Source organism: Rhinolophus ferrumequinum, chromosome 2 (genome assembly GCF_004115265.2).
Source record: "Rhinolophus ferrumequinum isolate MPI-CBG mRhiFer1 chromosome 2, mRhiFer1_v1.p, whole genome shotgun sequence".
Classification (NCBI taxonomy): domain Eukaryota; kingdom Metazoa; phylum Chordata; class Mammalia; order Chiroptera; family Rhinolophidae; genus Rhinolophus; species Rhinolophus ferrumequinum.
The window spans coordinates 52,549,961-52,574,662 of NC_046285.1; the positions used below are offsets into that span (position 1 = coordinate 52,549,961).

Genomic DNA, 24,702 nt, shown 5'->3' on the forward strand with positions numbered 1-24,702 from the left:
TCCTGGCATGGGGTTTTAGGCCAATTGTATTCGTTAGAGTAGAGGAAATTGGTGGCGGTGGTGGTAGGGCATGTTTTTGGGAAGAAAGATAAAATTGAATTTTAACTGTATGCAAACATGTATGATAGACGTTTGAGTCTGGATGTTGGTCTGGCGCTCGTGAGACCAACTGAAATCAGCTAAAAGTATGATTAGTCGCGAGTTGCCACTGTAGATGGGCAGTCGTGCCGTCCTTGGCCACTGGTGATGTTACAAAGAGAGAAGCCTGGAGAAATGGATAATTAAGAAGTGAGCAGAAGAAGTAGAGTTGGGGAATATTAATATGTCAGAAGTGGACAGAGGAGTAGAAGTTTGGTAACCTGGCTACCTGCCCCATTACCCAGGTTAACGTAACATGAACTGTAATTCAGCTTAATTGTGGGAGTAAAAAGATCATTTGTGGGCCATCTTGGGAGCCTGGTCACTATTTTTCTTATGGACGATGTATTTCAAGTACACTGGATTTCAAATGAATTTTTGGGAAAGTAGACCCTTAAAAGATAGTGCTGTCTGCATGTCATTCCTTTTTGATACAAAGTCACTTCATGCTTGATTTTTTAGGGAAAGTGATGAGTGCTGATCTTGGTTAAGTGAACATTCCTCCCCCACCCCCGACCCTCGTTTTTAAAAGACAATGTTGATTGAAAACTGGTAAGTAAAGTAGATTTGAAGCCCTGTAGAAGTGTTCTGTAAACCAAAAATCCCTGTACAAATGTCATTATTATTATAGTTGGCACAGTACCCAATACATCGATTTAAAAAAAACACAAACCTCATAGTGTCTTACAGAATGACCATAGGAAATGAGAAAGTTCAGATTTCTGTAATGATAGTACCATGAGTAAGGCCATATATCCTGTTCAATAGCAATTTAAAGTGCTGCATTTTTAAAATATTGTTTGAATACGTAGTTAGGGCTTTGCACTTCCTTTCTATGCTGAGTCACTATGGGTAGGCTTCAAGTTGGGAAAAAGGAGTAAAGAGGAAAAAGACTAATTCACATAATTTTAAAAAGTTGATCCAAATGCCTGTCAGTTATAATTCTAAATTTGTAGGATTGTACTTGTTGTGCAGAATAGTTTCCTAGTGATTTTGTGCTTCTTCCTTTGTGTTGGGTCTTCATAATGTCTGGAAGAATGAAATGTGAACCTACTGTAATATATAGATCATGAGTAAAACTGATTTTGCTTTATTTATTTATTTTAAGTTTGGTTTTCCAGGACCCATCAGCTCCAAGTCAGTAGTGGTTTCAATCTAGTTGTGGAGGCGCAGCTCACAGTGGCCCATGTAGGGATCGAACCAGCAACCTTGTTGTTAAGAGCACCGCGCTCTAACCAACTGAGTTAACTGGCTGCCCCTTGGCTTTGATTTTTTTCAATCATACAATAATCCTGAAGTGAACCATGCAGAGTAATGAAAAAAAATATTTTTGGGTTTGCTGTTAGTAAGAAAAATGGGCATCTCTGGGATCTATATGTAACTCCTTAATCTACTGAGACTTACATAGAAGTATACTCCTGTAAAGTTTTCTTTTGTTCTTCCCTCTTTTTTCTTCTCTACTTTTTCCTACTGCCCACCCCCTTCTCATCCTGGTCCTTCTCTCAGCTGCTGCTCTATTTTGGTTCCTATCTGTTCATGCTATTACTTTTGTTTCAATATGCAACTAAAATGTAACTTTTTTGAATAGTTTAATCAACCATTTAAAAATGACACTGTGCTACCAACAGTACCCTTTACTCAAGTGAAATGACAATACTGTGAACAGTTAAGACCAACTTTGAGCACATGCTTATAGTGACCACTGTATTTGGACGGTCACCTGCCAATAGAAGCAATAAAACTTCATCTAAGCTGCATCCTGATTTTAAGCTATGCTAAATGTGGTAATTTGAGTCTTAGAATTAATGAATGTTTAAATTTCAAAGACTGTCCTTTTATTGCTTATTGAAATGTCAACAAGGTTACTAGGGATTTGGATTAATAGCATTGCAGTTTAGAAGAAATAATCACTAATTTGCATTAGAATAAAATAAACATTGATTTATATATTACTTAACAAAACCCACTTATCTCTGACTTAAAAGTGTAATTTTTAGTTTGGGGAGTTAGGCTCACTTATCCATTTGGTTTGTTTGTACACGCTGTTACTAGAACTCTTGATTTGTCAGTTCTTATTGTATTAGATGCCCATGCCACGCAGTTTCTTTTGTGCTTTTTGACAATCCTCTTATTTGTTTCAATTAGGTTGTTTTGCTTGTAAGTGCCCACTTTTCACCCCCAAAGAAAAAAAGCACAAAACTTTTACTTATTTCATAGATCTTAACAATGCAGAGGAATTTAAAGAAATGGCTAATGGTACCATATACTATGTATAGGTACACGTGACGTGAATTTCTAACCGGGATTGTTGGATCAAGATATGTGGAAGCTTAAATTTTAATTTATTGTCAGTTGGTTTTCCACAAAGGTAGTACAGATTCGCTCTTAACAGCAACCTATAAGGGTGCTCCTTGCCATTTTTTTTTTTTTTTTTGCCAGCTATAGGCAACAATTTTTACACTTTACCTCATCTTGTTTCTGATTTTTTCATATGTTCTTTGTCACTGCTTTCCCCTGCTCCACAGAATTGTAAGATCCCTAGATTCTAGTTTCAGACAATTGTGGATTTGGGAGTAATCTGTAGTATTAGGGGAATAATAATGTACCTACACTGCCTTCCTCCCCTCCCCATTATCATTTGTTTTGTGTTTATTGCATGTCTTATTTTTCAATTGAGATGCATGAAACAGAGGCTCTATTATATAGGCAACTCCTACTTTCCTGTATTAGTACCTCCAGTGGTACTAAAATCCTCTTATATGTAATTTCTTATCTTTAATCACTCTTGATCAGCAGCCAGCTGCTCTGTGAAGACTTGTGAAACTGTCAACCTCCTTCAATGTTGGAACGTCACCTACTGGTGAAAGAGTGCAGCAGCAGACTATATACAGGGCAATACATACTTTACTATCTATCTTAGGTCAAAAACTTCCATGGTTGGATTACATCATATGAGTTATTACAACTGCTTCATTTTAGTGGAGAAGTTGAAACCAAGATAGTTGAAGGAGCTTGCGTATAGTTCATGTGAATTAATTGTTATTTACGGACAAATTAAAGCTGACTCTTGAATTCTGTGCTCTTTTCATTGTTTTGTGTATTATGTATTTTGGAGTACAGTTTTATATTTCCTACTGTCCCTAATATGGTATGAATATGGCATATATGCTTCTTAATGCTTATAGATGAATTAGTCTGATAAAATAATTTTGAATTTGCTGCTCCTGTATTTATGTGGTGTCACTGGCTCATGCTTTTTCTCAGTGGGAGCCAAAATGTGGAGGGGATATATAAAGAAATAAACAACTGTAGCTTACTAGAAATATACTTGTTAAAGAAGCCTTCAAAATTACTTGCCTGGGGTGATCACTTCGTAAGTTATGGAAATGTCTAATCACTATGTTATACACTTGAAACTACCTGTTTCCTCCAAAAATAAGACCTAGCCAGACAATCAGCTCTAATGAGTCTTTTGGAGCAAAATTAGTATAAGACCCGGTCTTATTTAACTATAATATAAGACTGGGAATAATATAATATAATAAAATATAATATAATACATATAATATAATATGAGGTCTTATATAATACCAGGTATAATATAATAACCTTGTCTTATATAATACTATGTTTCCCCGAAATAAGACCTAGTCAGACCATCACCTCTAATTAATGCGACTTTTTGAGCAAAATTAATATAAGACCCGGTCTTATTTTACTATAAGATAAGTAAAATATAATATTCAAATATAATTTTCAAAAAGCACAAAAAGAAATGTAAGACCGGGTCTTATATTAATTTTTGTTCCAAAAGGTGCATTAGAGCTGATTGTTCAGCTAGGTATTATTTTTGGGGAAACATGGTAATATTGTATGTCAATTGTAATGAAAATTTTTTAAAAATTACGAAAATGACTACTTGTTTGGGCTAAAGTAACTTAATTAAGAGTGAGATCCAGAGAATCTGGAGAATGGTCTGATAGAGCACCATGAAGTGCTTTGGCGGTTTCAAGCAAGTTCAAACCCAAGGTTGACCATGCATTGTAAAATTAGAAGTTTATCCATATGCATACACTCAGTCTTCCTTCTTTCATTCCTTTCTTTCTTTAACTATTTTAAAATATTATTATATGTAGACGGTGAAAGCATTCAAAAAGCATTGAAGTCTCTCTCACTACTACCCCAACACATTGTTGCCACTGGTAGCTAAGTTATATAACTCGTAATGTTCTTAATATCAAGTCTAAGACAGATAATTACATTATCTTTCCCAGTTATAACTTACAGTATTTTGTTAAAGCTATCACATTGTTTTGTAACATACAAAAAAGTATAATTTACAAAGACTGCACTTTACAAATGTAAATATAGTCTTGCTTTGGTGTATGTTGGATACAATGGTCTTCCTTAAGCCTAAACACAGAAACAAAAGCATGTATTCTAAGAGAAAGTTCAAGATGGGAAGTGATAAAATGGGTATTGAGTAGAGCTTTGTTAAAATTTAGCTGGTATCCTTGTAAAATTTCCACGTATTCATTAAATTATATTATGTCATCCTTATTGTTAGGAGCTGACTTTAAGTGGTAAGTTTTGCCCTCATAGCAAGTTGTCACAATTTGGTTACTGTAGTTAGGAGATTGAGGGTTTTTTTTTACTCTTTTTATATAAATATTTGTACAGATATGAAAATTGAAGGGGCTCATGAGCAGAGTTAGGATTTTATATGTTTTAGGGCATTTTTTATTTCAATTGTAAAGGTGGAACTGCTTTTGAATTGCAGAAGGTCATCTTAGTTGCTGGGATGCTTCAAACTTGACAGTGAAATAATATTCAGAATGCCAGCTATGCTGTTTATACTTCAGGATATTTAAAACACCTTTTGCAGAGTCCTTAAAAGATGGGTTTCTCAAATCTTTATTTGACATGGGCAGGTATGTTTAATTCTCAGAAAATAATCTTAGAAGTACAAAAACAAAACAAAGGGGGAGGATTCATTTCTCTTTCAACAATACAAGGTGGCTCAAAAGTCTTAGTTCAGTTTTAATTTTAAAACTCCAGTTGTATACGTTACAAACTTACAAAAAGCATATTATTTGAGAATGTCTTTTGTAATAATGTGGTTTTGTGAATTTGGAGTAGTACATTTTTAATTTTAGTTTTTTGCTTCAGCCTTGCTGATGTTGCCAAAAACTGACTGAAGTAAACAATTAAATTAAAAATGCATTATTTAAAATTGCTTTGCTTGAAGTTTTACTTGAGTTACAGATCGTTCTCTAAATCACCTTGTGAAATTACTTACTTTGGAATTCTAGGCACATATATAGAATATCCTTAAACCCTTCACACATATACTATTACAATACTGTTGGTACAGGTAATGAGAAATTCAGGTTTTGAAGCAAAGAAGATTTAGAGGTTTGGGAATTTCTATGCCTGTTAAAGTCAACTCATCTTGTTTTAGGAAATGAGATATGACAGCTCTTATTCTAAAGAGTATGCTTTAAATGGTTCCTAGTAATTACATAATGGGAAAAAAATAAGTAAACTTTAAAAAATTAGTATTAGATTTAGTGAGATTTATTCCTGATAGCTTCACTTTTTCCTGTGCTGATGGTTTTACTCACAAAAAAAAAAAAAAAAAAAATCAAGTTCATTGTAAATGCAAGGAAGGGTTTGGTGAGCACAATAGCCTATAAGCTTCTTGCTTTTTAGATAACATCAAGGCTCAGGCATGCGGTGTGGAATTGGGGCTTCAGTGTGGTAGCTCGATATGATTTATTCAAGTAATAGGAGCTCGACCAGTGGTAGTCAGATGGTAAGAGGGGGATACTTCTGAAAACCCATTTAAAGTCAGTAAATTAAAAAATTCTAAATTTTAATGTCTTAATAATTTTGGAAGAAGGTCAAAAAAAATCCAAAATAAATATTTGGCAGAGAATTCTCACTTGAATGGATTTTTATGCTTAGATTTATTTATTTTTATCATTAAGAGCCAGCTTTTGAAACTCTGCTAATATCAGCAATTGGGAGAAATGCTGATGTAGTGCTATTGGTAAGAAAAATTTCTTTGTTTCTTACAAGCTTGATTAAAAAACACATGCATTCCAGCAAACCACTAAAGCTATACTTCTATAAGTTAGATGGATTTTAGAAGTTTTCTATTAATGCTTTAAATGTCTAATTAGATGTATGGTAAAATAGTATTTAGTATGTATTTTCATCTTGATAAGCAGTATATTTTAAATTATGTTTATATAGATTTTTATCTTCATGGAGTCATAGAAATGTTAAGGGCTTTCTATTTATGTACATGGTTTTAAAATTTAAATCTACATTTACAGTATATTTTAAATGTAAACTGTTGGAATTGTTCTCATTGGATTTTACTAAAAGTTTATGTGAAAGGTGAATTCTTGGTAATTTCTTGTGAGGTATAATGTGTGTAAAGAGAATAATAATTGGTGGTTTTTAGAGCAACTTTTTATTTAAATTATTTGAATTACCTTTAATATTTCAACTTTGGTAAAACTTGGTAAGACAAGAATTTTGCCTTAAAAAGGAAGCTAAGTTTTGAGAAATAACACTTGTAAAAAGAGTAATGAGATAAATTGGTCAAGAATTATAATGAGAAAAGTATGAATATAGATTGTCATAGGCAGTGCGCTATGTATATAATAGCTTATTTAAAAATTAATTGGAGTATTTTTTGCTATGGTTAGTTTAGGGTTTTTTTTGGGGGGGCGGTGGTTAGTTTTTAACTGTAGAAGATGAAATGAGAATATTCTGTGTTTTCCCCGAAAATAAGACCTAACCGAAAAATAAGCCCTAGCATGATTTTTCAGGATGACATCCCCTGAACATAAGCCCTAATGCGTCTTTTGGAGCAAACATTAATCCCGGTCTTATTTTCAGGGAAACACAATAGTTATGTTAGACTAAGGTGAACTCAGAGATATTTGGGGAAAAGATTTTAAATAGTTATAACTACATGGACTTAATGAAAACAATGCATTTTAATGATAATTCATTTTTATAAAATTATAAAAAGCATGCTTATTTATCTACTAATACATTATACACTGAAAAATTAGGATTTACAAAGGTGGGGAAGTACATCTATATACCTAGGTGATGGATAAAAAATAAGGGTGAAGAAGTATTAGGTTTGAAACCCAGCAGTATGCCTGGTGCATAATAGGTTGAATCTTTGGAATTTGGATTCATAGAAGCAGAATTCTCAAGATTTTATGGGCTTTGGTGCCAGGAATGAAAAAAATTTTTTTTTCATGTAAAAGCTTTAGATGAGTGCTTTTATTTAATTAAAAGAATTTATATTGTAGATAATTTCTCCACACTGGAAGGTAGAAAGATGAGTATAATGAACTCTCTCATGTACTTAGTGCTCAGCTGTTAACTCAGCTTTAGCAGTTATTAACTCATGGCCATCCCCTGACTGATAAAAATAGGTGTTTTTTTTTAAATTAAAAATTTTTTTATTTGGAAGTTCAAAACTGTAGAAAAGTTGCTGTATTGATGTAAAGTTGTCTATTACATTCCTTGATTATCCTTCTGACATTTGCAGAATCTGTATTGATGTCTCTTCTCTTATTCCTAATATTGGTCATTTGTATCTACCCCTGCCTTCTCTTTGAGTCTGATAATGATTAATTTTATTCATCTCAAAGAACCAGCTTTTGGTTCATTTTTTTATTTTTCCATTTTTCTGTGTTTTATTTCATTGATTTCTTTTCTGAAGTTTATTTCCCCTTAGTGCTTACTCTGGATGTAATTTGCTGTTTACTACTTTATTAAGGAATTAATAGAAGCTGAAGTCATGATTTGAGACCTTTCCTCTTTTCAGATACTGGAACTTAGTGCTATAAATTTTTTAGATACTGTTTTAGTGGAGTCTCACAAATTTTGATATGTTACGTTTTCATTTTCATTCAATTCAGAATACTTTGTATTTTCCCCATTGATTTCTTAGACTCATGGATTTTTTTTTAGAAGTGTATTATTTTGTTTCCAAGTATGAAGGCTTTTCTACTTATTGTTAATACTTTCTAATTTAATCAGTTGTATTCAGAATATGCTTTGTATGGCTTGAATCTTTTTTATGTCCCAGAATGTGGTCTTCCTTGGTAAATGTTCTGTTTAGTGTTAAAAGAATGTATATTTTACTGTAGTTGAGTAGTGTTGTGACCAATTGGACCACTTGATTGGTACTGTCATTCAGCTCTTCTATATCCTAACTAGTATTTTTTACCTCTACTTGTTCTCCTACTTATTGAGGGAGTAGTATTGAAATGAAATCTGAAACAATAATTGTGAATGTCTATTTCCTTTCAGTTTTATCAGTTTCTGCTTTGTGTATTTTGAAGGTCTGTTAAGTGTATACATGTTTAGTATTATTATTTTATCTTCAAGAATTGACCCCTTTGTCATTATGAAATGGCTTTATCTCTGATAATATTCTTTGCTTTGAAATCCCTTTGTTTGATATTAATACATCCATTCCAGCTTTATTTTGAATAGTGTTTGCTTGGTATATCTTCCTTTTACTTTTAACCTACTTGTACCTTTATATTTAAGTTGTGTGCAATTACCTAGTCTTGCATTTCAAAACTACAACCATAACCTGCCTTTTAATTGCTGTGTAGGCCATTTATATTTAATGTAATTATTGATAGGCTTAAATCAGTCATCTTGCTATTTGTTTTCTATTTGCCTATTTCTTTGTTTCCTTTTCCCTTTTTTTGCTTATTACAGCAATTGAGTATTTTTTTATGGTTTTGTTTAATCACCTTTGTTGATTTTTTTTTTTTTAGCTATGACTTTGTTTTATTTAGTGGCTCCTTTAGGGTTCATAGTATACATCTCCAACTTATTATGATACACCTTTAAGTAATATTATATTATTTCATGTATCGTATAAGAACCTTATAAGAGTTTACTTCTGTTTCTCCCTGTTCTTTGTGCTGTTATGTATATTTACCCACATAGTTAACCATTTCTGTTGTTCTTCATTCCTTTGTGGAGATCCATATTTCCATCTGTTAATTTTTTTTTTCTGCCTAAGGACTTTTAACATTTTTTTAAATAGTGTAGGTTTGCTGCTAGTAAATTTTTTTTCAGCTTTTGTGTCTAAAAAATGTCTTCATTTCACCTTTGATTTTGGAAGATATTTTTGCTGGGTATAGAATTACATAAATAGTATTTTTTTTCTTAGTACTTCAAAGATATTGCTTTGCTGACTTCTCACCTGTATTATTTTTAGTAAGAAATCTGATGTTGGTCTTAGCTGTCTTTGTATGTAACATGTCTTTTTTTACTCTTTCCTTTCAAGATATTTTTCATCGCTTGTTTTGAGCAATTTGATGATGACATGCCTTGGTGTAATTTCCTAATGTTTCTTGGCTTACTTTTAGTTGGGCTTCTTGGATCTATGGACTTAAAAGTTTTTCAGCTGATTTAGAAGAAAATTCGGGCCATTATGTCATTACATATTTTTGGTCCCCCCCACCTTGCGTGCATCTTAGTGTGCTTGAAGTTGTCTCACAGCTTACTGTTGTTGTGTGTGTGTTTTCCCTAGTTTTCTTTCTCCATTTTTTATTTTGGGTGTTACATTATTATGCCTGCAAGTTCATTGATTTTTCTTCTGTAATGTCAGATCTGCTCTTAATTCCATCTAGTATGTTTTTCATCTCAGATATTGCACTTTTTATCTTACATTCCATTTGGTTCTTTTTTATCTCTCATATCTCTATTACCATGTTCAATATTTCCTCTTGGTTTTTGAACATATGGACTACAGTTATAGCAGCTGTTTTAATGTCCTTGTCTACCAATTTTATTATCTGTGTCGGTCCTGGGTCCTTTTCTCTGGATTTATTTTTTTCTCATTGGTTGTATTTTCTTTCTTCCTTGCATGTCTGTTAAGTTTTAACGGGATGCTAGACATTGTGACTTACTGGGACTAGATATTTTATAAACCTATAAGTCTACTTGAACTTTATTCTATGAATCAATTAAGTTACTTAGAAACAATTTTATCTTTTCAAGTCTTAAAAGCTTTGTTAGGCAGGACTAGCTTTTAGGACTACTAAAGCAAAACTCTTCTGAATACTCTCCCCTGATTCCTGGTGACTAATGAGGTTTTTCACTGTGGTTTGGGGGAACAGGCACTCTTCCCAGCCATGTGAACCCTGACACTTTTTTCCCTTTAATCCTTTTGGGTGGTTCTTTCCCTGGACTCTGGTAGTTTCCTCACACACAAAGGCTGATCAGTACTCAGCTAAAGACATGAGGGGGATCATCTTGCAGATTTTCAGTGTTCTTTTTCTGTACAGATCTCTCCTCTGGTAATCTGCCCTGCAAACCTGGTCACTTTGTGCCTCCCCAGACTCCCAGCTTCATCTCCCCAACTCAGGGAGACTACTCTGCCCCCCCGGGTTCCCTGCCCTCCCATTTTGTGGCCTGTAAACTCTTCAGTTTGTAAACTGGGACAATTGTAAAACTCACCAAGTTTGCTGCTTCTCATCTCTGTATCAAAACCCTTCTTTGCCTGATGTCCAATTTCTTGAAAACTGTTGTTTTATATGTTTTGTACATTTTGTTGTTGCCATCATTTTAAGCAGGAGGGCAAATCGGGTTCCTGTTTTTGCATCTTGGGTGGAAGCAGAAGTCTCTCCATATAAGAATTTGAAGTAGTTCCTCCCCCTAAGAAACATTTTAGGTGGTGGTGATGGGAAATGAAGATCCGAATTATATGTATTTAGTTATGAAAAATGAGTCCTATGAATCCTGAATGATGATCCTGAGATTCACGTCAGAACTTAAGGAAGAACCATAGACTGAAGGTTAAGAACCCCAGACTGGTATCTTTAGTGGGGACAGTGTCAGGGCAGAGTGATTTTGTGTTATCCTTTGAAGGTAGGTATGCGCAATTTACCTTGCATGGTCAGGCAACAACAGCTGATCTTTTCTACAGGGAAAGAGGTTGGGCTTGCTCATTCTCCCCATAGTACATAGAAATCATACTGATTTGATAGAGCAGTCTTACCTTGGGGGAATGACTCTAGTAGCATGCTTCAGGGTTGTAACACTACCCTAGACTGAAAAGAAATTGTTACTAAATCGCTCAAAAGGTTTTGTATGACAATGTAGCTTGTTTTGGAGAAGTTGGACCAGATACTTTTACAGTTTCTTTTGGAAGGTGTGTGTGTGTGTGTGTGAGTGTATGAGTGTGTGTGTGTGAGTGTGTGTGTGTACACATCCATATTTGTAATCAAATTCCAGAATTTTATTTTTGTAGAAAGACTCTACTTAGCCATGACTCCATCTTTAGGGCCACTGGAAGGTAGAGAAATTCTGGGTACTGCTGTAGAAGGCATCAGTGATTTTTATCGGTCATTTTGTTGACATAAATCAAGATATTTCAATAGTCTCATATAGGATTAGTTTAAAATCCTGCAGTTAGTTTTATTTAGCTATTAATTTCTATCATGTAAACATTAAATTAGTTATTGCTATCTTAGCACAAATTCTTCCTCTTTTGAGTGCCTACCACCTGTCAAGCCTGTGCTACACCTGGATAGATGAGTTAGAGGTGTGCCATCTGGAATGAGGGAGGTAATGTTACCGCTGTTCTGCAGAGATCACCTTAGAGCTGTGCCTCTCAAACTCTTTAGGCTTAGACCCATAATCTTGACAATTTATTATGAACTCTAAAGAGCTTTTGTTTATGTGGATTATATCTGTTGATAACATATTAGTTAAAACTGGTATATCTTTGAGAATATTAGTTTGATAAAACATAACAGTACTTAATAAACATTACATATTAAGTAACATTTTTCTGAAAAGTATTTGCCAAAACAAAACGAAAAAAGGTTCATGAGGAAACTGGCATTGTTTTTCAATTTGCGAATCTCTTTAATGTATGCTGAATGTCTAATATTTGAAATTCATCTTATTTTTTAATACAGGAAAATTTGTCAGTGAGCTCAATGGATTTTCTCTTAGACAAATATCATGGGTAGTCAGAAACAATCAGAAAATTGCATGGTGGACTTTGAATCAGAATGGAGGATTCAGTTCAGCGATCTCCAATAGGGGTACACCTGTCATAGGGATTGACTCTTGGCCAGGGAATGTCATTCTTGTAATAGACGCTCAGCAAATATTTGTTGGATGATTAGTTTAATCCCTTAGAGGTTTTGGGTTAGTTTCAATGCTGTTGCTTTACTTCTTCACTATACTTCAAACAATAAATTGAGTTGTGAGAAGCACTTTTAGCTTAAAGTGGCACAACCAGGTTACTTCTCTGAGTCTGGAGAACAAGAAAGGAAGATTCTGTAGTAGTTTCTCCCAGAATTTATATTGTTTTGTAGCAAGGCTATTGCTAGTATAAATTAATTAATAAATATGCCAAGTTTTTTGATAGTAAGTAATGCCAGTTCAAGAACTGCACACCATTGAAAATGTCATTAGAACCAGCTAGCACTTCAGTGAGTACTTAAGTGTCAGTTAAACTTTGATACATGTATCGCAATGAGAAATGTGATAGTATGAAGTTATATAGTCTACTAAGATACAAAATAATTCCCTAACATTTGTTCCTCTCTCTCCTCAGTTATCTTCAGCTGTTCTGAAGCACAAGACCTTTCAAATCACTGTAGATATGGACAAAGAAGAAAGGAAGACTATCAACCAGGGTCAAGAAGATGAAATGGTAACCGGTTTTTATAATTATAAAGTATGAAGAATTTTTCTCTGCAATTTATTATTCTAGGGGAGTAGAAAAGTATATTTAAAAAACCCAGCTAAATCAATGTGCTTTCCTCATCCTGTGTTTTTGAATTAGGATTATGTTAACATCTCTCTGTTGATTTTAGTATAATTCCTGTTTCACTTGTCAACTATTAAAACTTAGAGGAAAAAAGTATATTTTTTTGTTTGGTAATTTAAGAAGTTATGTTAGCTAATGCTTAAATATAATCCCAAATATAAGATTTCTAATTTTGATTTATAAAAATGTTTAAAATCAGCTTAATAAAAAACAACTTCTGAACTCTGTGTGTGTGGGGAGAGATAGGGTTGTCAGGTAAAATACAAGATACTCTGTTAAACGTTAAATGTGAATTTCAGATAATCAAGGAATCAATTTTTAGTATAGTGTCCCAATGTCCCAAATATTGCATAGGACAACAAAAAAATACTAGTTTTTTTTAAAATCTGAAATTTAAATTTAACTAGGACCTCTGCGTTTTCATTTGCTAAACTTGGTAATCCTTGTTAGGATGGGGGATAACTGAAACAACTGAAATAATTAGGGTCAGGAGGTCCAATTGATAGTCATAGTGGTATTGGGATAATTAATGAATGATTTGGGAAAAAAATAAAGTTAAAACCTATCTCATCTAAATGCAGTGTGATATTCTGAAACAGAAATAAGACAGTGAAAAAACTGGTGAAATCCTAATAAAGACTAGATTTACTTAATAATAATGAACAGTATTAATTGCTTTGATTTTGATAAATGTACTGAGATATTAACATTGGAGGAAACTGGATGAAGTGTATACAGGAATTCTTAATATTTTTGTAACTTTTCTGCAAATCTAAAATTATTCCAAAATTAAAAGTTTATTTAAAAAACTACCTCATAACAAGATAAATTCTTGAAGACTTAAAAAGGTAAATATATTCTTTATCAGTGGGAAAGTGTTATGTTACTAAGCATAACATCAAATGTAAAACCATAGCATGTAAATATTAACATATTTAACTATTTAAAAGTATAACTTTGATCTCATCGAAACAAAATTTATAGGTAAATTAATGGATTGGAAAAATATTTTTAGTTTATGTGACAAGACAATAACACCTATTTGGAAAACAACTTTGGAGTTTATCTCTCATATCATTTGATACTTAATCATATGATTACTGTGTCCATGCAGGAGATTTATGGCTATAATTTGTGTCGCTGGAAGCTTGCCATAGTTTCTCTAGGAGTGGTTTGCACCGGTGGCTTTCTCCTCCTCCTCCTGTATTGGATGCCTGAGTGGCGGGTGAAGGCGACCTGTATTAGAGCTGCAATTAAAGACTGTGAAGTGGTGCTGCTGAGGACTACTGTAAGTGCACGGATTTACTGTAGCTGATTATCTGAGGAGGAAAATAATGTCTTTGTGTGTACTTTGTTCAAACGAGTATATGAAGAGAACATCACTGCTGAGATGCACTGAGGAGTACTAATCATAGTAATCCTAAAGCCCCTGTGTTTGAAGTGCAGCAGTTAGAGTATAAGGAATCTTAATGATGATCAAAACCTCCCTTTTCTTTTACAGCTCTTGATGCACTGACAGATTAGATGCTTGTCTGTCAAGGTTACTGGGCAGTTAGCACTATATCTTAGATCTCTTATTTGCTAGACCAGCTGCCTTTTACTACGTAATGCTGCTGCAACCCAGTGTTTTTTGTTTTTTGTTTTTTTATCCAAATTGGAAGCATTTTATAAGAGGCTTTAATATCTAATCTCAGTATGTTGATGGGTAAATTAAGAAATTATTTATGACCTTTTATGGGATATTGTATCAATGAAGTATGTCACTTAAATGGTGAGTAATGGAAAGCACTTCACGTTTAAATTTATGCATCTTCATGAAATGGTTTAACATTTGGTGAGTAGGAAGTGCTGCTTTCTCAATTAGAGATGAATAAATAATATGTAAGATGGAAATCAAATAAAAATATAGGAAGTTATATAATATACATAATTGGCTTATTACCTTTCTCTCTTCTAAGGATGAATTCAGAATGTGGTTTTGTGCAAAAATTCGCTTGCTTTCTGTGGAAACTAATCCGTTTTTGAGTCCAAAATCTATGGCTAATAAAGTTTCGAATGGCCATGCTATTCTTTTAAATGAAAATCTGGCTGAAGAGAACAGACATGAGATAAGTACACGTTCACAGATGCAATCAGAACAGGTATTGTGATATTAATCTCAAAGTTCTTTAAAAATCAGAATTGTTACATTTTATGCCATCTTGGATAGCGTATAATTTTGTGCTTGCAGTTATTTTTGTTTGAGATAAATTTATATGCATGTAAAATACCCATTTATCACTACATATAACAGGTATTAGTAGAAGAAACAGATTATATGTCATATGTGAACACTTTAATTTTAATATGTTGTTATATGACAAATTTGTGTTAGTAAACTTAATTGATAACAAGTAATGATAGTGCTTTTTGATGTAACATTCATTTATGTATGCTCTATAGATTCGTTATTTCACCCACCATAGTGTAAAATACTTCTGGAGTGATACCCTTCACAATTTTGATTTCTTAAAGTAAGTAATTTTCTTTTGTTTGGATTATATCATGAGTATATTAAAAATGTTCTAGATAGAAAAGAATTCATTCTAGTGTTAAATGAAATTGAAGAGATTTTTATTTATATAACTTTTATTCACTTATTCATTAACAACTCTTGGTGTTATTTGAATACTGATTAACCATTTTAGAATAAATCTCACCTGCAATTTATACCGTGGCAAAATTTACATAAAAGTTGGAAGCAGTGTGATCCTAAAATCCACTCTGAGTCTGAGTTCTTTTCTTCTTGAAGGTTCATCTCAAAGTGAATTTTGAGTACCTCTTACAGCCTGTCTGAATCATTACCTCCCAGTTTGCTGACAGTTACATCTGCTTGTATTTGAGGGATGGAGTGATAGACAAACAGAACTTTAACTTGACTATGTGGATTAAGATGGGACATTGTCAAATGCGTTAAGCTTTGGGTAGGACAAATTAGAGTAGTCCCTTAAAATTTATTTTTGTGGAGGCTTCAAGTTATGTAAGTACTAAATTAATGAGGAGTCTATTTTTATTGCTTTTGTTAAGCTGATTATTATAAACGCCTATTAAGTATTATTGCTTGAGGATGCTAAAGGAATTCTAATATTATCAATATAAAGAGAATCACCTTATGAACATTTAAAATATTCATACCTGGATTTTTAACCTTGACAGTAGGAATTGGAATATTCTAGAATGGACCAGGGCATTTCTGCATGCCTAGTTCTGAAGAGCATTCTTAGTTAAGAACCACTGCCTTACAGAACACTGCCAATGAGCTGCCATTTTGTTTTTTTAAAAATTGATTTGAAGCTCATCCCTGCTGCCTTTAGAGAGGTCATCAACTTTGGGGAAAAATGTCAAACATATTGCCGTGCAGTCTTTGCCAACCATAGAAACATGTAGAATTTAAGGTTATCCTGATGCCAGCAGTTAATTATGGAGCTTAGTTTTCCCATCTGAAAAAAGTGGAAAAGGACTGGAATTAAATGATATGTAAGATTCTCTTCAGAGTTCTTTGACTAGTATCTCAGTAAAAGAAGCATAATTAAGACATTTGGAGGGAAAAGTAGATAGTTTAGTTGAATCCCACTTAGAATTGTTACAGATTTTAGACATTGCCTAGGACTCATATAAATTCTGTACTTCTCTTCCTGGTGTGCGTTAGATCAGGGAAGGGTTTGGATTGATGTTTTTGTAGGAAGAAAAATAAGTGAAAGGATTTCCTAGTGTGAAGCTTAAAAAATTAAAGAGGGAAAGCTATGTAAATAAAAACTAAAATGTTTTTTCATCTTTAGTTTGGAATTCTCAAACTAGTCATACTTTACATTTAACTTTATTAGTTTAATTATTAACTCTTACAGCTTTGGTACACAGCCTTAAAGGATAATAATATTATATAAACTTGAGTATTTAGAGCCATTTTATCATGTGATAGATACATTGGATAACTTAGAAGTTGCCACATTTGAGACTTAGACCTTTCTTATTGTTTATCTTAGGAATTTGAGGTTTTAAAATTCTCATTCATTATCTCAATTTTTGTTAAGGGTTTCTATTTTAAGGTAGTCACACTTTAAAATCAGGAATGTAGAAAAATGAGGCATTAAGACATTTGGATATTTTAAACTTTGTTTAAAGTAAAAACTTTGGATTTATTTAGGGGACTGGATGAAGGTGTTTCTTGTACGTCAATTTATGAAAAGCATAGTGCAGGACTGACAAAGGGGATGCATGCCTACAGGTAACTTTTATACAACTAAAGTTAGATCTATTATCAAAAGTCCTCAATAAAGTAGTGTACATAGTCCGCCCTTTTACCATAGAGTTGTACATATTAACATTTAAATATTATAGATGTAGTAGTTGACAACTTACTGGTATTTTATTTGGATAAAACTGTCTCTCAGTTTAAGTATTATAAAAATGTTGAAGCTGATATTTTGAAGTTGATGCCATGAAAATATGCCATATTTCATCAATCCTAAGGTGCACATTTTCCTACATTTTAACATCTCTAAAAGGGGGATATGTCCTACAAGGAATGGAGTATCATCCTTTACTTCACAGCATTTCTATCTTTCTTGATGGTGCATAAAATAGTGTGTATATCTTACTGATAGCATCTTAGATTTTTCTGAAATATATTGGGAATTATAAACATGAGCACAGATTTACCACAATGAGGATTTGTAAATTGGGAGACAGTCTTTTTTATCGTGTTATTCTCTACTAAAGTATAAAAACATATCAGTGTATTGCATATTTTAAATATAAATGGCATTTTGAAATTAAATTAGAAATTTTCCTACACGCCTGTAGCATGTTTTGTCAAAGTGTTAAAATGTGAAAGAATTCATTCATTCAGACTTAATACTTTTTAAAAGGCAAGAATTACTCTATCATATAGAAAGTACAATTATACCATAAGGAATTTAAGTGGAAGGATTTAAGCAACTTAAGTATTTTTTTAAAAAGTTAAATGTACAATGTTTTGAAATAAACATACTTAGTACAGTATTCTTACTAGAAAAACAATACATGACCTTTCAAATTTATTTACTTAGTTTCTTGCAAAAATTAATTGCAATTGAACATTGTTGAGACCTATTATATTCAAGAATGGAAGAGAGCCTTTACTGACATGGTTATTATAAACTAGTGGAAAAGATACTTGTCACACAAAAAGATATGGTACAGAATGAAACAAAATGTTAACGGTATGTTTATCTAATATTGACTAGATTGATTTAAATACTGTAGCTAGAGAATTTGAATTGTAGAAGACAAGTATTTAGAAACATGAATGTTTAAGTTCTAGATTTAAGAGCAATCTGTGGTTTGAGTGTTTTGCGGTGAAATGCCTTCCCTAAATTACACTATTATTATGTAATATAATGTATTACTATTATATTTTCTTGTTATAGAAAATTGCTGTATGGAGTAAATGAAATTTCTGTGAAAGTGCCTTCTGTTTTTAAGCTTCTAATTAAGGAGGTAAGACTGTTGTGCATGTCTCAACAATTGGGATCAATAGATTTGTCAACTTGAAAAGAGCCATGATTTAAGTAATGGGACACTATTAGTTTTCTGTTTCCTAACTTCTGTCTTTCTCTCTCTTTTTTTCCATTTGGATGGTAAAGGTAATAACTCTGGTAGAGAAATAATTTGGCATATAAATTGCCTTTTTATTTTGTCTTTTTTTTTTTTTTTTGCTTATCTGTATTTTTTTTCCTTTTAATTCTCAGGAAGTTGCTCATCTAAATCCTGCTGTGTCCTTTTTTGTTTTCAATTTTTAAACAGTTTGTCATGCTTTATTCTTCATGTGGTGTTTTGTGGTACATTATTGGAAACTAGACATTGTCCCAGAACTTTGGAATACAAAACATGACCTGATGTTGGCTTTAACCTGGGAAGAAACGTGTCAATAGTTATTGTAGTGACTGTTGCTGTAAGTGTCATAGAAGAGGTGTGAGTAAAGGTTGTGCCTGTAAAGGAAGGGAGTAAGTGGTTTTGCCCAGCAGAATTAGGCTCTCCAGTCTTCTGATTTTTTTGCCAAAGATCAAGAGTTAGCTGTATTGGATGAATACTTTTAGTAGAAATAACAGATTGTTTTCCATGAGTTCCTGAGAGTGGCCATACAGTGCTGCTTTAGAACATAGCAAAGTGTGGTAGTGATAGGAGTTAGAAAGCCTGGTTTGTAATATGGTTCCATCTGTAACTATCTTTGTCATAAGAAAACCTTTCTCCCTGCTGCTGCTTTATCTGTGAAAATGGAGTCTTTTCTAATTATCTCATTTAATTTGGAAGTAAAATGGGTCTCTCTCTCTCTCTCTCTCTCTCTCTTTCTCTCTCTCTCTGTAAATTATATATACAGAGGGTGTCAAAAAATGTATACACATTTTATGAAAGGAAAACTGTATTAAAATTGTAATAATATATACCAGTAACAAAAGATGAATACAAGTCACGTTTGACTTCTGCAATGACAAGAGGTGCTCAAAGTGGTTACCATCAGCGTCCAGACACTTCTGTTTACGGCGAACTACTGCTTGGGCAACACTGACCAAAGTGTCCACTTGTATACGTTGTTTTGGCACCTCCAATATATGTGAAGTGCTTTGAAAAGTATGGAAGCATCAGTTTTAAGACAATGAGAGATTATTAAAGAAATTGATAAAATATTGTGAAATTTGGGCAAATGAGGTCTATTGCCAGGACTCCCTTATTTCTTTCTCTTTCAGGTTTAGAGCCTTAATTACTTCTTTAGAAAAAGCAAACCAGTGTAACATCTCATATTTGTCTTCCTTTTGGACTGTAGTGAACCTTTGACTTATAAGTAAATTAGTGTTTGGAGTTCATAAAAAGTAAAATTTGTTCCAACTGGTTGAAAGTTTTGTATCTTTTAGTCTCCTTGTAATTATTGGAAATAAATGTACTTTATTGCTAAAGCAGAATGAAAAACAGCTAAATTCACACATTAGCTGTTTCTAGCTGAATCTGTATTTGGGTTCGGTATGACTAATGGATGCAGATAATTTAAATTAAGCTTATTGAGCCAAGTGGTAGTAGTTTAATGGTAAAACAGTACTAAGCTAACGTCTTGCCCTCCTATGTGGTTAGTACATGTTGCCCTAAGTACCTTGTTGGTTACTTCTTAAATGAAAGAGTGGAAAATCTGTATGGTTATAAATATCTCACTCAATTTGACTTAAAAATCTTATTTTTCAGGTTCTCAACCCATTTTACATTTTCCAGCTGTTCAGTGTTGTACTGTGGTGCACTGATGAGTACTATTACTATGCTCTGGCCATTGTGGTGATGTCCATAGTATCAATCCTAAGCTCCCTGTACTCCATTAGAAAGGTGAGTCCGGCTCGTTATAGGTTTCACAACTGTGCTTGTGTTTCGTAATAACATGTAAGGTATATCGAATAGTACTTGGTACAAAGTAGTTCTCAATATAGTGATTGTTTTAGTTATATGAATATGTACTTTTTTTATTGAGGTGATGTTTAGAGTCAGACTACCTACCACCTGACTGCCTGGAGTCCTGAGGGATCTATACTTGCTTATCACAGGCCGGAATATTGGTTCTACTGGTTTCAGGGCTAAAGTGCTTCTTATTTTGTCTTGAGCTAAGACATTGAACAATCTTTGATTCTTTTAGTCTTGACATTTTTAAAGGCAGAGTAATATGCATTTATTATGTTAACTTAACTTATTGTATAGTATCCTTGCTTTTTAATATCTCAAAGAGTGGGTTTATATTAGTTTTGAATTTTTTTTCTTATTTCAGCAATATATTATGTTGCATGACATGGTGGCAGCTCACAGTACTGTGAGAGTTTCAGTTTGCAGAGTAAATGAAGGTAAGTACTTCAGGTAACTCTTGGAAAAATAAACCAAAAAAAAATCCATTAAGCACTAATATATATACATTAATTTCTTAAGAAATAAAAATAGGTGTTTGGATTTGTACTCATGTGAGTTTGTATCAGATTCGTACGTTTATGTAAAATTGTATTTTTCTGCAGTGTGACAGATACTGTACTAGGCTCTGGGGATGCAGTGGTTACCAAGGTGTTCATGGTCCTTGCCATCACCGAACTTCAGGCTAGTTGGAAAGACAGATGATAAACAGTAACAACAAAGTGTGACAAAGGCTATGACAAGGAGCCTTCAGGGAATTAGGGAGCGCTCATTTACTGTATGTGTCAGGGATGGCTTCTTTGAGTAAATATTTCTGAAGTGGTTGAATTAGTCAGATAAGAGGTAGGCGAGCAGTGGTATGGTGGGGATGGGAGAGAGGGAGAAGAAGAGGTTCTAAGGGCCCAAAGGCCTGGAAATTAGAGTTTGGTTGTCATACTAACTGAAAGAAATTCAGTGTGCAGATGCTGCAAGTAGGTGATGGACAGCCTTCTAAAGCATGTTTAAAGAATTTTGACTTATTCCAAAAGGCAGTGGGAAACTATTGAAGGGTTTTAAGCAGGGGAGTGATCTGGTCATATTTTTTGAAAAAAATCATACTGACTGCCATGTTCAGACTGGTTTAGAGGGGAGTAATATTGAAAGCATGAAATGGATCAAGGTGAAGGTTGTGGATATGGAAACAGGTGGGTTTGAAAGACACTTAAATGTGGGCATTGAATGGGATTTGATGATTCATTGGATACAAAGTGATAGAGCACTAGCAGGTGGGGGAAAGGGTGTTGATGTCGTTAAATAGGAGAAGCAGGATTGTGGGGAAGGATCATGTTTTGGGCATGTTAGTTTGGTGAGATATTGAAGAGGTAAAGGAGACAAAGGGGAGGCAGCACAGCACCATGGGCCTTGGGGGCAGTATAGCCACTTTGATTTATTGAGAATATCAGTCTCCATTCTCTTGGCTGTAAACACAGTTTGACCTAGCAGGTTACTTCCCTGTGCTTCTTGGTCACTTGCTACTTTAGCTGGGAGTATCTGTCTGCTTCCCCTAGCTCCAGTCTTACATGTATAGTTTATTGGTGTTCCTCCTCTTTCCACTGTGCTGCTGCTGAAGACATGGGGGAGGCTAGGACATATGTGCCATTCAACTTCTGTCTTCCTTACCTCCTTTGTGTAGTCTAACAGGTCATTGATATTTTGCTTCTTCATACACCTAAGAGGAATAGAATTTAAAGTGGCGTTAACAGCTTTAAAAGAGTAATGTTTTTAAAGCAGGGATCTTGTTTTAAAATGAAGGTTGTTGTACCTGCTATGTGCTAAATATCATTAGAATTATTTTCCTCATAGCTTAGTGAACTAGTTCTGCATTTTTTAGAAAGGAGAGTGTTTGTCCTACAGACTAGTGTCACAAACTATAATTTTCTCTTCACTCATCTTTGTTTACAAACTAGTGTAACTCTTCTGAGCATGGTATGAAACCTAGGTAGGAAAAGTAAACAGAGGGAGAGAATGCCCAAATATAACACAATCCTAAAGAAAAATCTTTAAGTTGGGAAGATCTTTTAAAAGTGTTTAGCTAACTTGAATATAGTACATAAAGTTCTAAAGAAATAATGAACTAGATAAAATATCACAATTTTTATTTATAAATTTATTTAAAATAATATCTAAAATATTGTTAAGACTATTTTAGGAATAGAGAGAAGGCAATGAGACTTTATAGGTTATAAATAATGGCAGTAAGAAGAAGAATGCTGTTAAAAAAGAAAGAATGCTAAAATTCTCATTGCTTTCTTCTGTTTCCAGGGGATCATATAAACCTGTTTATTGACACATTATAGAAGTTCTCATGACAGCTTACTATTTTCTAAGAGGGCTGTTAGCTAAAATTGATCATTGAGTGTTGTAATGAATATTAGAGTCCATTCACCTATTTGGTCAGAGAAGGCTTGGCATCACCTGTGCACAGTTGGCATCCTATCAGGGATCAAACTAGCTGACACACTTAAACGCCTTGTTAGCCTAAGGAATAATAATCTTATTTGTTGAAATTCTTCATTTGTTGGAATTTTCTTATTTAACTCCATTATATTGTTAACATCTAATATAGAGCAGGTGACCTTTGTAAGATCTTTTGTTTGCTTATTTTTATTCCAAGTTAAAGAATATGCTTTTCAGACTTTTCTTTCTTTACATCCAGAAATAGAAGAGATCTTTTCTACAGACCTTGTGCCGGGAGATATCATGGTCATTCCATTAAATGGGACAGTCATGCCTTGTGATGCAGTGCTTATTAATGGTACTTGCATTGTAAATGAAAGCATGTTAACAGGTAAACTAAACAAAATGAGTGAAAATCAGATGAGTTGTTTATAACGATATTAGGATTAAGTCGTTACTGATTAAGCTATTTCAAAACTGGCTGTGCCATTTGTATCCTTATGAATGTCACGTGAATAGGATGGTATTGAAGTTTTGTTTTTTTTTTAATTCTGAGGGCACCAAATTCTGCATTATACTCAGCTGCGGTACTAAATCACTGTGCTGGGGTTAGCTATGGTACATTTCTTGGCGTGCTCCTAGCCACTCTTCTTGACATGAGGAAATACTTTATAGGAAGACAAGAGGAAAGAAGTCGTAGCCCATAGAGAATGCAACGTATTTACCTCTATTTGATGTGTAAAAAATGGGAATAAAGACTTTATATTTTCCTTAAACTGGGGAGAAGTAGACTTTAAAATGACTTCCCTTTGGAAATTCACAATCTGAAGGTAGAGCTTGATGTATTTTTTATCACATGAATTTTTTTTTATTGCCATAGTCTGGTAAGAAAGTGATTTCTATATAATATTTATGTTTTCCTACGGTTAAGAATTTGTCTTAAAACACACTCACACATATAAATATCCCCACACATCTGTGAGCTTTGAAGTGAGAAGTGTGAATGCTGCAGAGAATTAAATTTCAGCATTAAAAAGAATTTGGTTGGTGGTTATTGTTTAAGAGAACTACCATACACTTATTCTTCTCTCTTCTCCAGATGCCTTTTTTCTTCCTTACTCCTGAAAGTGTGTGAGTGTGTGTGTAGTGGGGTTAGGAGTACATCTCTTTGTGTGCTTGACGTTGCAGAGTGCTTTCCAATTCAGTTCTTAGGGGTAAGAGAACAGGTGCGGGGCTATAGCAACTTAACCTGGTTTCCTTATTCGAAATGATACAATCATTTCAAAATGATTACCTTTGAATCACTAATCACTTTCAGGAATTACTGTGGGGGATAAGATTTGATATTTTGGGGCAAGGAAATTGGTAGACAAAAAGCTAATTGAATAAACTATGTTATCCACATATGAGAACTTTATTTTAATAGGTATTGTAAACAGTATGATAACATTTAGGGTATTTAATAATTCAAGGTTTATGTGTTTGACACTGATATTTCTCTGCTTTGATTTTTTTTTTTTTTTTTTTTTTTTTTTTTTTTTTTTTAGGAGAAAGTGTTCCAGTGACAAAGACTAATTTGCCAAATCCTTCAGTGGACATAAAAGGAATGGGAGATGAATTATATAGTCCAGAAATACATAAGCGGCACACTTTGTTTTGTGGGACTACTGTTATTCAAACTCGTTTCTACACTGGAGAACTTGTCAAAGCCATAGTAGTTAGAACAGGTAGAAAACATTTAATCTCTTCTTGCACGGTGTAGCATATTTGATGCCTGCTGAATGTTTAAAAAGACATTTTGTTTTGGGAGATAATTCTCATTTTCT

General features: G+C 33.5%; 1 protein-coding gene across 5 annotated transcripts in view; it reads left to right on the forward strand.

Moving 5' to 3' along the window:
- ATP13A3 (ATPase 13A3) overlaps positions 1–24,702 on the forward strand; it is a 78,684-nt gene that overhangs the window by 10,829 nt on the left and 43,153 nt on the right. For all 5 annotated transcript variants that reach the window (XM_033129210.1, XM_033129220.1, XM_033129223.1 and 2 more), the window contains 10 exons: positions 12,773–12,871; positions 14,103–14,276; positions 14,947–15,129; positions 15,431–15,501; positions 17,172–17,252; positions 18,436–18,505; positions 20,240–20,374; positions 20,808–20,880; positions 23,136–23,267; positions 24,424–24,603. In XM_033129210.1, the coding sequence (XP_032985101.1) occupies positions 12,821–12,871; positions 14,103–14,276; positions 14,947–15,129; positions 15,431–15,501; positions 17,172–17,252; positions 18,436–18,505; positions 20,240–20,374; positions 20,808–20,880; positions 23,136–23,267; positions 24,424–24,603 (1,150 nt within the window). In that variant the 5' untranslated portion in view covers positions 12,773–12,820. Of the gene's footprint in view, positions 1–12,772; positions 12,872–14,102; positions 14,277–14,946; positions 15,130–15,430; positions 15,502–17,171; positions 17,253–18,435; positions 18,506–20,239; positions 20,375–20,807; positions 20,881–23,135; positions 23,268–24,423; positions 24,604–24,702 lie in introns of those variants that run through there.